We start from the raw sequence: 13,966 nt of genomic DNA, 5'->3' as shown, positions 1-13,966 counted from the left end.
ATATTTTAGCGCACTATGACCAATTTTTTCATATGTCGGGACAGAACGGTTGGATGTTTGGGCGTGTGTGGATGCTTGTGAACATTGATACTTACCTCGGTGGGAGAATGAACAAACCGAACTGTGTGAGGGGCCGGGGTGTGATGGTGACCTCGCCGGTGGCTCAGAGTCGGAGCTCAGCGATGGACCGTGCATCGTGGGACCTTGCTGTTTTCACAGCATTGTTCCCCAAAACCCCAACCCAACCCTAACCCTTTTTAATAAGCACCCAGACCCAGCCAGACCCGACAAAGAAATCATACAGTTATTACAAATCACCCTCACCAGAAATGACTTCAAATTCAACAATAAGCACTATCTCCAGTTGTGTGGCTGTGCAATGGGCCGGAAATACTCACCATCGTATGCCGACATCTACCTGGCCCATTGGGAGGAGGTGGCATTTACCAAACTCCAACATAAACCCCTCCTGTACTTCCGGTACCTGGACGACATCTTCGGCCTCTGGAATCACACAGAACAGGACTTTCATACATTTCTGGACACCCTCAACTCACACCATCCCAGGAGAGGAAATGGATACACAGACTCAAAACAATAGAACCTGATGGTCTTAATGAGAAATACTAATTGTGTCCAACTCTTTTAACCGGCTTTTTTTACCTCTTTTAAGTAATAAACCAGCTCCGGTTCTCCATGGTCCCACCCCTACCCTCCCCCTTTTTTCCCCCCCCTCCTTTTCATCCAGGAGCCTCGTCTGCCATACCTCAACTTCTTCCCTCTTCCCTTTCCCCCACCCCTCAGTATCCATGGCATTTTCCTTATATACATGTTTTCTTTGTATTTTTTTATTTTTTATTTATTTTATTTATTTATCTATTTTTATATATTTATCTTTTATATGTGGTTTTAATATATTATGCATGCCTTTATCCTAAATTATTTACATTTATCTTTTATGTGTGGTTTTAATATATTATGCATGCTTTTATCCTAAATTATTGATTGTGTTATTTATAAATATATTTATCTTGTCTTTTAATCTTATTGATACATTTATCTATTTTAACTCTACAGGCAGACGAGGCCCACTTTGGACTCCCGACTTTTTCCAAAAAAACTTTCTCTTTTCCCCCCATTTTTTTTCTCCCTTCGCCTTAACGGCTGATGGGGGAAGAGGTCATTGGGCAAAGTCGTACACCTTTTTATGGCACTTATCCTTTTAACCCAGTGTTTCCTTACCTTGCCTCACTTTTGAATGGTTTTACTTCTTAAAGCACTTATTTATTTATTTTTTAAAGTTTTAGATGTTGGGTGTGTGTGTGTGTATATTTATACTATATGTTTATTTATCCTTTTTTATATTTGTTATATATTCTAGTTATTTATATCTTTTTTATGCTTATTTACATATTTATTAAGGAAACACTGTGTGCGGCTTTGCTTTTATACCTTTATCCCCTTGTTTGGCCGTTTTATGAATTTTATAGGAACCCACACCGGGGGACGGACCTTGGAGACCCTGGAGTTTCTTTTAATGGTCGACTCCCGTTGCCTGCCTTGCCTCTGCTCTGATGTATTTTTAAACCTTTTACACATTTTTAACTGATTCTTTTAGAAGGTTGTTTGCTATGGGGGATTTTTAAGCATATTTATGCTGTTTTAAAAGAACACGTGACATCTTTTTAGATAAATATTCCCCTTGCGCCCGTGCCCCCCGTGACCTCCACCAGGTGGTCACGTTTTTACCTAAACCTAACCCTAACCCGTTTTTTTCTCCCTTCGTCTTAACGGCTGATGGGGGAAGAGGTCATTGGGCAAAGTCTTACACCTTTTTATGGCACTTATCCTTTTAACCCAGTGTTTCCTTACCTTGCCTCACTTTTGGATGGTTTTACTTTTTAAAGCACTTATTTATTTATTTTTTAAAGTTTTAGATGTGGGGTGTGTGTGTGTGTATACCTATACTGTATGTTTATTTATCCTCATTTTATATTTGTTATATATTCTAGTTATTTATATCTTTTTTATGTTTATTTATATATTTATTAAGGAAACACTGTGTGCGGGTTTGCTTTTATACCTTTATCCCCTTGTTTGGCCGTTTTATGAATTTTACAGGAATCCACACCGGGGGACGGACCTTGGAGACCCTGGGGCTTCTTTTAATGGTCAACTCCCGTTGCCTGTTTTGCCTCTGCTCTGATGTCTTTTTAAACCTTTTACTCATTTTTAACTGATTCTTTTAGAAGGTTGTTTGCTATGGGGGATTTTTTAGCATATCTATGCTGCTTTAAAAGAACACCTGAGATCTTTTTAGATAAATATTCCCCTTGTGCCCGTGCCCCCCGTGACCTCCACCAGGTGGTCACGTCCTTACCCAAACCTAACCCTAGCTGAGACTAAATCACACCTCCTCAGACAGGCAGAAACTCACAGTCCAATCACAACTGAGGCAAGCCTAAGTACAGCTATAAAGACAACTTAGTTAAAGCAAGAATACAATACTTATCAGATTCTGGGTGAGTCAGAAGTTCAGTTGTTGCTCCAGAAGATGAATACAGTCATACATTTATTATATTTTATTTTGGATGGTACCTTTAACTTACCCGACTTTTATAGGAACCTCTACCGAGGGACGGACCATGGAGATCCTGGGGTTTCTTTTAAGTGTCTACTCCCGTTGCCCGTCTTGCGTCTGCTCTGTTCTTTTTTTAACCCTTCTAATAATTTATTTTATGATATTTTAACCTTTTAACTTTTTTGTTTTTATCCCATTTTCGACTTTTATTCTTTTAAAAGGTTGTTTATTATAGGGGGCTTTTTAGCAAACCTATGCTCCCAAGAAAATAACACTCGAAGATCTCTTTTAGATAAATGTTCCCCTTGTGCAAGTGCTCCCTGTGACCTCCACCACGTCCCCACCGAAACCTAACCCCAATCCACACATCTCAAAGGCCTCAATGAGAGATAGGAGCTTTGTGGTGTGAGGCAGTGATGGACAGTGCACGGATTATCTCGCTGGGAGCCAGTCACATAATCACAATCCCCTAACCAACACTCCCTACATTTCGTTAGGCTAGCACTAACCCTAACTTATAGATGATTGCCAATCGGCAATTGTGGTCATTACCTCTTACCTAATAAACCAACAAATCTGTGAGGAGGTAATATCTGCTGATTTATTAACTCGCTTCCATCAATAGAAACTTTCGGAGTGAGACAAACAGATGTTTGTTCTACTTCAGTGTCCAAAGTGCGAGAAAATTCAACCATGACTCATCAGAAACATGACTGTTCATTTACTTTTTAAAACTTTGAACTGAACAAGTTTTGAACAAACAGACGTCGGTTCACTTAGTCTGTCAGTTCACCTTTGTTTGTTTTGTGTGTGTGTGTGTGTGTCAGCAAAGGATAAAAGTCCAGCTTCGTTCTTCTCCTTATTCAATTTGTACTGCTTGTTGAGTTGCATTGACAAAAGACCAGAATCATGAAGGTTTACCTACTGCTGCTGCTGCTGCTGCCACTTTGCTCAGGTACAATCAAACACTCACACATTTAACTATTTGAACTGGAGGTATCATCAAACACTCACATATTTAACTATTTAAACTGAAGGGACGATCACACACTGGGGTTGGGTTACACATTTAACCATTTGAACAAATGACTAACAACCTATATTGTTACATAAGTATTTTCTGAGGGAAATGTAGGGTCTTTTTTAGCAACAAAAACATACATATATGATTTACGGAGGTTATTACAGGTCAACCACAAGAATATAGCAGTCTGATAATGTGTGACCGATATTGTGTATTTTATGTTTTAGTGTATTCCTTTTATATATGATGATTTTAATGTAAAGTGTCTTTGAGTATTATGAAAAGCGCTATATAAATAAAATGTATTATTATTATTATTATTATTATAAGGCAGTTGGAGTTAGGGTTGGGGTTAGCAGCAATGGCCGCTTTTGTTAAATTCAAGTTGAGTCCCAGTGAGAAATATTAATTATACACTTTAAGCAATATGTGAAACTGTAAATAATGTAATATTTAAATGGAAAGTGACTAATGATAATTTAAATCGTGGAACGTGTTAATTTTTTGGTGAACAGTGAATTTAACATATCCATTAATGAACATGATCAAATGCACTCAATCAGCAGAGGGCAGAGACATCAGTCGTTAGTGAGGGTCAAGCTAGCACTCATCACATCCGAAGAAAAGCTACCTCAGCACTGTTCTGTGCCCTCATATCACGTGAACACGCCTGGTTGTTATGTGCTCGGGTTTAGAGACTATTTAAATGTCATAGCATCCGACCAGTTTAAAAAAAAAACAGGAGAACCAATGTGAGCGTGAACTACTTCATTTTTTGGGACTATGAACTTTGTGAAAAATGAACATGAACTAATTTGTTTTAATCAATAAGTGTGAATTTACACTGATGGCAGTCATGGAAAGTGTAATCATTAAAGCTGATGTGGGTCTACCTGTTCTGGGTCATCCACTCAGTTTTTTCCCTGACAGTCCTGCAACGTTTATTTCGACAAATATGTGAGGTCTCAGGTTTGTGTTGCAGCTCAGAAGTTTACAATCCAGTGTTACGGTGAGGATTTCCTGATGGTCAACAACATGCTCCTGGATTGCAGCGGCCCAGTTCAACAGGCCTGCTACACCAGAGGTGGGTGTAAATCGGGATTTTAAAGATCTTTGTGTGGAATTTAAAATAACACTTAAGGATTAAGACGTTGGTCCAGTAGATCTGGACAATAAATACCTATTTACATTTGCATCTCTGTAAAAACACAATATGAATTTGAAAATGAAAGTCTTTTTATTAATATTCTCTGGCATGTGTGGACGCTCTGTCGATGAGTTTGCTGTTTAATGTTGCAGATAACGGAGAAAAGGGTTGCACTCCTAAGGACAACTGCTCTAAACCTGGATGGACCTGTTGCCACACCAACCGCTGCAACGCTTGAGCCAATCACAGCGCAGGAAATAATGCCATCATGGAAAAACATGCAGTGAAATAAAGTGAGGGAGATCTCCTATCTGGACTTTGACTCACGTGTCAGTGTTGTTTCTGTGAACTTAATAAACCAGTAACCTCCTGAGTGTGTCAAATGTTCAGGAACAATTTTAAAGTTTTTTGGTTCAAGTGAAAGTACACAAGTACTTTCAGTTTCATGTAGTTAGAGTATCAACAGTAAAAGTACACAAGTAAAACACAGCAACCTTGACCGAGGAGTAACTCTGTGTTTCATGCACAGGAAGGAAACAATAAGCTCCCTGAACCTTATTGCCAGTTTACACACATTGCAGCAGCAGTGTTCCTCCTTCTGAATTCAAACTATTAATTAATAAAAACTATTACCAGCCTCATCAAAGACACAGGAGAAAATGCGTTGAAATGCTGAAAGCTGAAATTAATTGCAAAGCACTGTTGAAAATACTAAAACGTGAAACTGCCTGAAAAATGTTGAAGCCCAAAATCATTGAACTACACTGATGAAAAACCTTCTGGTTTATATTTATAACTGGCAGAGTTGGAAGCTAAACTGCATTATCTGAAGAAGCTAAAAGCAGTAGTAGTAGTAGTAGTAGCAGTAGCATAATTAGTAGTAATACTAGAAATATTAACAGGAGTAGAACTAGTTGTCATATTATTAGTAAGAGCATTACGTATTTAAACAAAAAAGCCTTATTCTGAGCTTCATGTTAAGATACAGTTAATCCATGGGGCTTTTATTTTGAAAGGGAGGGAGTCGGTGGGGGAGAGGAGACAGAATCATAATGTTTGACACACAGAGAGGTTTGCGCTTTGAGAAAGGCAATGGACACAAAACGGAGGACTTTCCTTTTCTTATTAATGCTTATTTTGTTCTGTACAATTATTGTGAAGTTCACGAACAAACTGTAAACGAACAAAAGCATAAATGCTCTCCAGTACGACAGGGACTTCCAGTCACCCAGAAGAGTGTAAGAACAGACAACGAAACCGAGAGGAAACGAGTGAGACGTAAGCCACATTTATTGACCCATAATCTAGTAAACTTCGATTTGTAAGTGTTCATTTTAAAGTTTATTTTATGAGTGTGTGTGAATGTGTGTGTAAGAGAGAAAGTAAGACCTGCAGCCTTGTAACTAACTTTGTCCATTTCAGTTTATAGAGGAACATTATAGAGGAAGATCTTAAGTGAACGGTGTGTACAGTGTGATGAGAGGGCATGTGAGCCCTTGTTGCTGTAGTTCATCTCATGGAGCAGAGGCTGCATTTAGCATACCCTGCCTTATCAATGTATTTAAAACACTGTGACAGCAGGAAGCTATACTCACGTCTGTTTAGACCTCCACCTTTATCCAGGCCCACCTCCACCTTTATCCAGGCCCACCTCCACTCACATCTCAGCCCTGCGTCAAGCATGCGCTACAGACATCCTCCTCTTCCTGAAGCTCTTTGACCTCATCATCTCATCAGTATCTGGGCCTCATGTTTCAAGTTATTATCACCACAAAATCGCCTCATTCTACTTTGAGTTAAAAAAACAACCTGCAACCAGAACACGGGGGGGCTGCATGTTTCATCACGTTACGTTTGTTTTCCTCCTAAATCGCGATACTGACGAACGTTAACAGTCCACAAAGTTCCGCATGCAGTGGACGTTAACTTAACCCAGCAAGTCTGAATGGTAACAGAACATAACGGAACTTAAACTTTAACAGAGGGAAATGAAGACACGTCAAAGATGTTTTATTGCGAAGATCATGACATCACCTTTTCTCCTCGACTCACTCCAATCTGAGAAACGCTGGCTGGCCAGTTGACCCCCCCCCGCAAAAAAAACCTCTACAGATCTACACGATTCACGTGGATGATATATTTTGATTCAAAACGGCAAATTTCGCCGAAAAGCGACAAATTTGCAGGTATGTAAGTATCAAGCCAGACCTTTTCTTATTAGAGTAGGCCTATGTCTGACTACTGTGTGGACGTAGATTGCTTTCATTTTAAAACCCGTTTTAAATGGAAGCATAGCAGTGTGGATGCAGCTTCAGTCTCTCCTGAAATGCAAATTTGCAACACGCATTATAAACATCTAATAGCTGTTTATTAAGTTGTAATTGATAAGTTCAATAGTATCAGATTATGCAACTAGTAGAAGCTCCTGCTGTACATGAATACAGGTTCCTCTATATACTGTGCTCTGGTCTACAGCAACACCTGAAGGCCAGAGAAGAAACTGCAGGCTGAGATGAACTCACCTGTACCACCAGATCGCCTAGGAAACAGCAACAGGAAGGAAACTTGAGGTGAGTTGTCAGTTTTTAAAACATTTATTTGCATTTTTTTGTTGAAATCTTCAGTACAGTCTGCCGTCTGACAGGAATGCATCACAGAAGAATACATTGGCTCAAAACAGTCACATGAATATTGTCGTCATCATCATCATCATCATGGGTATCAATGTCGTTACTGAACACTGTAAAATAAACAAACGCTTGAATCCAGAAATCCCCACATGACCCCCCCCCCCCCCCCCCGGCACCGTCCCTCCTTGGACATCCAGTGAGTCCCAAAACTCAAAACCATCCCTTCAGAGAGACGAGCATAAGAAAGATGAAGAGTATTAAAAAGGCAAAAACATTAATGACCCGCACCCCCCGTCTTCCACTGAAAGGCCCCACCCCCCGTCCGGAGTGACGTCATCATGACATTCAGATTACATTTTGAACAGAAATGGTCCAGAAGAGATAAAAACAAACATCAGCAGTGAGTCACTGAATCTAGCCAATCAGGGGAGAGGTTCTCAAGTGTTTCCTGTGACCAGATTGGCTGAGAGATGTGAGCGTTAAATGGGATTTTTACAGTGTAGCTGAGGAGTGAACAGAAATATACAGATATCTGCAGTATATACAAACAGATTGTCTGTCTCCATCTGATCCACTTCTGACTATTAAAAAACATTTGAGTCACAGTTTTTATTCTGGAGGTCGATGTCATGTGTTTGCATTCTGTTTACTTCCTGTTTATTTCATCCTTGATCTCCAGACATTCTGTACTGAAGCTCACCTGTCTGAGGTCCGAGGTTCTCAAAACAGATCCAACAAATGGGTTTTCCAGACCGGACCTGACTGGTGCTAAAAGATTTAATGATTAAACCAGATCTAAATCAACATTTAGAATGTGGAGCTGTGTGATTGGATGTCCCTTAGTGAAATGCACCTTGGGAGTGGTAGTTTAACTTTACTCTCTTCTCTTTGGTTTGTACTGTGTATATCTTGGATGATTTACATTAAACACCTTCCATAGTACTGTCTCCTCACTGGAGGGCTTTTATTGTGAATCAGTCAGAAGTTTTCAATTGAATTATTGTAATTAAGTATTGAGTTTGGCAGTTAAACAAAATAATAGAGCAACAAAGTCAAATGAATGAATGAAACTTGACTTTTCTGTTATAAATTGTGAGAATCTGTGTGCAGCTCATCGTACATGATTGCTTTGATCAATATTCATTAGAAACTCATAATCAATAATCGTTAAAGGTATTTTTCATTATAAGACACTGATAAAACATCGTTAGTTTTTTTTTTTTATAGCCAACGAATTATTAAACCAAATTTAAAAAACAACCAGTTTCTAAAAGACATTTAAGACTTGCAGGTTCACTTCCTGTTCAACTGCTCGACTCTTATTGGAGGAGAACAAGTTACCTGATAGCCACCTGTCACACCTGTGTTCCAGGCCTCTGCTCTCTGCAGTAGAAAGCACATCTGGACCAAGGAGAGATTTTCAAACTGTTTAAAGGATGAGAGTAAATGTCCAGGTATGACAGGTAACTGCTCCTCTTCCAGTCTTTCCTCAGGTGAATCAGACTCTCCAGGTGTTTCAAACTGTGACACCGCGTTTGATTAAACTGAAGGAAAGTGGATTTTAACAGCTGACTGATAAGAAAAAAACATGTGACACTGGTTCGAGTCCCAACGCACACACACACACTTTTGTACTTGTATACTTCTGGGGACCCTCATTGACAACGCATGGCCTCGCCTTAAAGCAACCATTAAACCTGGACCACTGAGAACTCTTGATTCTATTTTTTCACATTAAGTAAAACTTCAGCAGACGTTTAATGTAGACCTCAAACGTTTAATGGAGACATCAAACGTTTGACGGAGAAATCAAACGTTTAATCGTTTAATAGAGACATCAGACGTTTGACGGAAACATCAGACGTTTAATGGAGAAATTAAACGTTTGATGGAGACATCAGACGTTTAATGGAGAAATTAAACGTTTGATGGAGACAGACGTTTGACGGAGACATCAAACGTTTGACGGAGACATCAGACGTTTGATGGAGAAATTAAATGTTTAATGGAGACATCAGACGTTTGATGGAGAAATTAAACGTTTAATGTTGTTAAATGGAGACATTAAACAACATTAAATGTCTGCTGAATGATCTCTGATCAGCAGAAAATTAAGAACATGATGATTCTCAAGTTCTAAAGCGTTTATTCTGGATGGACATCACAGATGTCCTCCGGAAGTGTAAGTCACATTGAATGATATCAATACTTGTTTCATGTGTATCCTCTGTGATTTGACTGAGTTATGTATCATATTGTATTAACTCTTACTAAACCATCACTAGCTACATGCCTAACCCACATAAACTGAATGTAAACCTGATTCCAACCTTAAGACTAAGTCTGAACCCTGAAATTTAAAGGTCCAACACAACTTGAGGAACAAACAAAACGTCTTTGTAAAAATGTCCTCACAAGGTGTGAAACTCAGCCTGTTCCTCAAAAAGACAGCATGTCTGACTATGAGGGGGGGGTGAGGGGGGGCAGCCCTTCATCACTGGGCGTGTCATCACTGGGCGTGTCATCACTAGGCGTGTCATCACTCGGCTCCAGGCTGTCCTTCAGACTCACCGTGCTGTCTGAGGGGGGCGGGGTTAACTCAGAGGTAGGCGGGGCTAGCTTTGTAGGAGGCGGGGTGTCTGGGCAGGGTTCTTGGGTTCCATTGGCCGTCGGAGGAATGACGGGGTCCCGTGTGGGCGTGGCTGCTACGGGAGGAGGCAGGGCGAAGATGGGGTCCACCCGGTGGGGGGCAGAGTTAGATAAGAGGCCGTCGGTGAGAGAGAGCGAAGACTTCTCCACCAAACGCCACTGCATGATGCTGGTGTCCTTACCCCCAGTGGAGATCAGGTGACTGTCGTTATACAGGAAGCTGACGTTGGTCACATGACTGCTGTGTGCGCTGTACTTGTGGCTGGGAGCCTGTGGATAGACACATTATTGATCTATGGGATGAACTGAGGCTCCTTAAATGTTCTTTGGAACAGTTCACCACACTTCTATATTTTGGTTTAGAGTAATTAAATACTGAAACCAGTACAACTGGAGCCCAGTACAACTGAGAACCAGAATACTTAAATTATTCTCAGATAATCTTGTTTGTGTTTGAAGGAACGTCAAAGGCTTCCGTCTTATTGGACTCTGATCGTAAGAATTAATAAATTAAATGAAGTTTGATAGAAAAGTGTGTGTGTGTGTCTCACCTTAGGGGTGGAGCATGGGTAGGCAAACAGGTGAACTTTACAGAAGTCGTCGGCCAGAGCGATCACCTTCCTGTTGTGAGATCTGATCAGAGCGTTGATGTCGGTGCCATCTGAACCCTCGGGCCACACACCTAACAAACACACACACGTTAATACACACACATTAACGTGTTTATTACTACACACACAATAACGTGTGTACTACACATACGTTAATGTGCGTATTACTACACACACACATAAATACTGAAACAGGAAGAAAATAACTTCACAAAGTTTGAATAAGTATTTTTGATAAAAAGGGAAAGTCACATGTTTGGATTCATTGCTCTTGTTTCTAATTAATTATTTAGGGTTAGTAGGTGCACTAAGTGTAGTAGTTGTACTAAGTGTAGTAGGTGCACTAAGTGTAGTATGTGCACAGGTGTACTAAGTGTAGTAGGTGTATTAATTGTAGTAGTTGTACTAAGTGTAGTAGGTGCACTAAGTGTAGTAGGTGCACTAAGTGTAGTAGGTGCACTAAGTGTAGTAGGTGCACTAAGTGTAGTAGGTGCACTAAGTGTAGTATGTGCACAGGTGTACTAAGTGTAGTAGGTGTATTAATTGTAGTAGTTGTACTAAGTGTAGTAGGTGCACTAAGTGTAGTAGGTGCACTAAGTGTAGTATGTGCACAGGTGTACTAAGTGTAGTAGGTGTATTAATTGTAGTAGTTGTACTAAGTGTAGTAGGTGCACAAGTGTACTAAGTGTAGTAGGTGTATTAATTGTAGTAGTTGTACTAATTGTAGTAGTTGTACTACGTGTAGTAGTTGTACTAAGTGTAGTAGGTGCACAGGTGTACTAAGTGTAGTAGGTGTACTAAGTGTAGTAGGTGTACTAAGTGTAGTAGGTGCACTAAGTGTAGTAGGTGCACTAAGTGTAGTAGGTGCACTAAGTGTAGTAGTTGTACTCAGTGTAGTAGGTGCACCAAGTGTAGTATGTGCACAGGTGTACTAAGTGTAGTAGGTGCACTAAGTGTAGTAGTTGTACTAAGTGTAGTAGGTGCACTAAGTGTACTAAGTGTAGTAGGTGCACTAAGTGTAGTATGTGCACAGGTGTACTAAGTGTAGTAGGTGTACTAAGTGTAGTAGGTGTATTAATTGTAGTAGTTGTACTAAGTGTAGTAGGTGCACTAAGTGTAGTAGGTGCACTAAGTGTAGTAGGTGTACTAAGTGTAGTAGGTGCACAGGTGTACTAAGTGTAGTAGATGTACTAATTGTAGTAGGTGTACTAATTGTAGTAGGTGTACTAAGTGTAGTAGGTGTACTAAGTGTAGTAGGTGTAGTAGGTGCACAGGTGTACAGGTGTTCTAAGTGTACTGGGTGTGCTGCAGGTGTACTAACCGAACACGTGGTATCCCAGTACGCAGGTGTAGGTCGCCCAGTCGATGTCTTTACACTCAGAACGATTTCTGATCAGTTTGCAACCGTTTGGAACGTCCCCTGAAAACAAACAACTGTGACTACACAACATTTCTACAACTACACAGTACTACAGTAATAAGGTAAATGGACTGTACTTGTGTTTTCTCTTTTCTAGTCTTCTGACCACTCAAAGCTCTTTAACATGACATCATTCACCCATTCACACCCTGATGGGAGGAGCTACCTTGGATGTTTTGTCCAAGGACACATCGACATGGACCAGCAGAGCCGGGGATTGAACCGCCGATGCTCTGATTGAAGGATGACCCTGCTCTCCCACTGACCCACCGTCGCCTAATAAGGTATCACAGTACTCACAATAGAGGATCTCATAGTCTCCAGAGTTGGACATGATGAAGTTGTTGTCAGGTGACCAGTCCAGGTGTGTGATGTAGCTGGAATGTCCCTGTGGAAACATTCAGGTAACTCATGAACACACCTGAACACACACTGAATATCTGTCTCAGCACCAGTGAATTCTGGTATCTGTAGTTCTCTATTAGATAAGATAATCTCACCTGTGTGAACTTTATTCTCTAAATCACCTGTCTGAATGTTCAGAGCACTAGACCCAACCCTCCTGGTGAAGGTTGTGGGCCGTGTGAAGAGGAGTAAATCCTCCATCTTTACTCAGCTACCGCATCACGCTGACTGGACAAAACCTAAAGGCCCAAGGAGATCACTGGTACTACAATGGTGTCCATCAATCTTTGTTCACCAGATTTTCTTCTTCAGGCTCTGTGAAAGTTCTCAAAACCGGGATGTTTGGTGTCCTTTGACTCTTCGACCTAACTAAATGGACCAATCGCAGCCGTCTACTTCAGTCAAGAGGAACAGCTTGTTATAATGGAGTTATACAGTATGAACAGCGCAAGTAACGGCAACATCCTAACAGAACTAACAGAGCTAAAAGTGCTAACAGAGTTAACAGAGTTAACAGAGCTAACAGAGTTATCAGAGCTAACAGAACTAACAGCCACTGAGTCAAGCATGTCGCCTTCTGCTGCTGGATATAAAACATGAAATGAGCAAGAAATGAAAACAAAGAAAAACAACTAGCACTCTTACCGTGCACTTCCCGTAGCGGCTGTACTTGCGTCCTTTCTCTGAGACGGTGTAGAGGTAAATAAAGTTATCATGAGATCCAACAGCCAACAGACTGCCATCTACAGACACAGAGAGAGGAGCATTCTGGGTCATGTAGTTCAGTCCTCTTATAATGTTGTCATGGAAACAGTCTAGCTGGTTTGTAAACAGGATGATTTCGTAGGACTTCACCCACCGACAGAGAAACGCATCAATGACAGCTGCTCATTCCCGTCAGTGTGGATCGCAACTAGGTCGGTGGTCTGTGCATCCAGAACGTACCACCTGAGACAGAAAGACCAGTTAGACAATTGAGAGGCAGAGAGACCAGTTACACCAGTTAGACCAGGGGTGTCAAACATACGGCCCGGCCACGTCATTTTATGTGGCCCGCGAATCCGTCAGATTTAAAAAAATAAAATAAAATAAAAATTAATAATAATTTAAAGTTAGACTTGATAATAAAAATATCCCCATAGTCGAAATTATGAGATAGAAAGTCGAAGTTATGAGATAGAAAGTCATAACTATGAGATAGAAAGTCGAAGTTATGAGATAGAAAGTCGAAGTTATGAGATAGAAAGTCAAAATGATGAGATACTTAACACAGTCACAGAAGCAGCTCTTTGGCTGGTTACTGTACACTTGAAATGGAAATGTATTGTGAATCCATTGAAGACTACTTTAAACGTGGCTTTAAAACACATGAAATACTTCACGTGGGATTGTGCAAACGCACCCGTGAAAGGATTTTAAGCTTTGAACAAAGTTATTGTAATAACTTGTGTTTGATATTTGTCTTTGCTATTTTCTTTAATAGTTTGATCTTTGATAGA

The 13,966-nt window shown here is 40.4% G+C and overlaps 2 protein-coding genes and 1 long non-coding RNA gene across 3 annotated transcripts in view; 2 read left to right on the top strand and 1 right to left on the bottom strand.

Annotated features, from left to right (window-relative positions):
* The first annotated feature begins 682 nt into the window (after positions 1-682).
* LOC142943712 (uncharacterized) lies at positions 683-5,148 on the top strand. Its single transcript, XM_076085380.1, has 4 exons — positions 683-3,536; positions 4,484-4,488; positions 4,596-4,689; positions 4,851-5,148. The coding sequence occupies exons 1-4, from the start codon at positions 3,491-3,493 to the stop codon at positions 4,988-4,990; spliced, it is 285 nt and encodes a 94-aa protein (XP_075941495.1). The 5' UTR covers positions 683-3,490; the 3' UTR covers positions 4,991-5,148.
* Positions 5,149-5,812: 664 nt separating this feature from the next.
* Positions 5,813-7,535, top strand: LOC142943716 (uncharacterized). Its single transcript, XR_012952131.1, has 2 exons — positions 5,813-6,030; positions 7,228-7,535. It is a non-coding gene; the product is annotated as an uncharacterized LOC142943716 (long non-coding RNA).
* eml4 (EMAP like 4) overlaps positions 7,328-13,966 on the bottom strand; it is a 32,292-nt gene continuing 25,653 nt past the window's right edge. The window contains exons 19-24 of the mRNA XM_076085381.1: positions 13,327-13,415; positions 13,113-13,210; positions 12,363-12,450; positions 11,964-12,062; positions 10,583-10,713; positions 7,328-10,301 (exon numbers count right to left, since the gene is read on the bottom strand). Of these exons, the coding sequence (XP_075941496.1) occupies positions 9,843-10,301; positions 10,583-10,713; positions 11,964-12,062; positions 12,363-12,450; positions 13,113-13,210; positions 13,327-13,415 (964 nt within the window). The 3' untranslated portion in view covers positions 7,328-9,842. The remainder of the gene's footprint in view (positions 10,302-10,582; positions 10,714-11,963; positions 12,063-12,362; positions 12,451-13,112; positions 13,211-13,326; positions 13,416-13,966) is intronic.

The sequence above is a fragment of the Anarhichas minor genome, unplaced genomic scaffold (genome assembly GCF_050575085.1).
Source record: "Anarhichas minor isolate MPS153535 unplaced genomic scaffold, ASM5057508v1 ptg000154l, whole genome shotgun sequence".
Lineage (NCBI taxonomy): Eukaryota > Metazoa > Chordata > Actinopteri > Perciformes > Anarhichadidae > Anarhichas > Anarhichas minor.
This window is presented reverse-complemented; position numbering and strand designations above follow the sequence as displayed.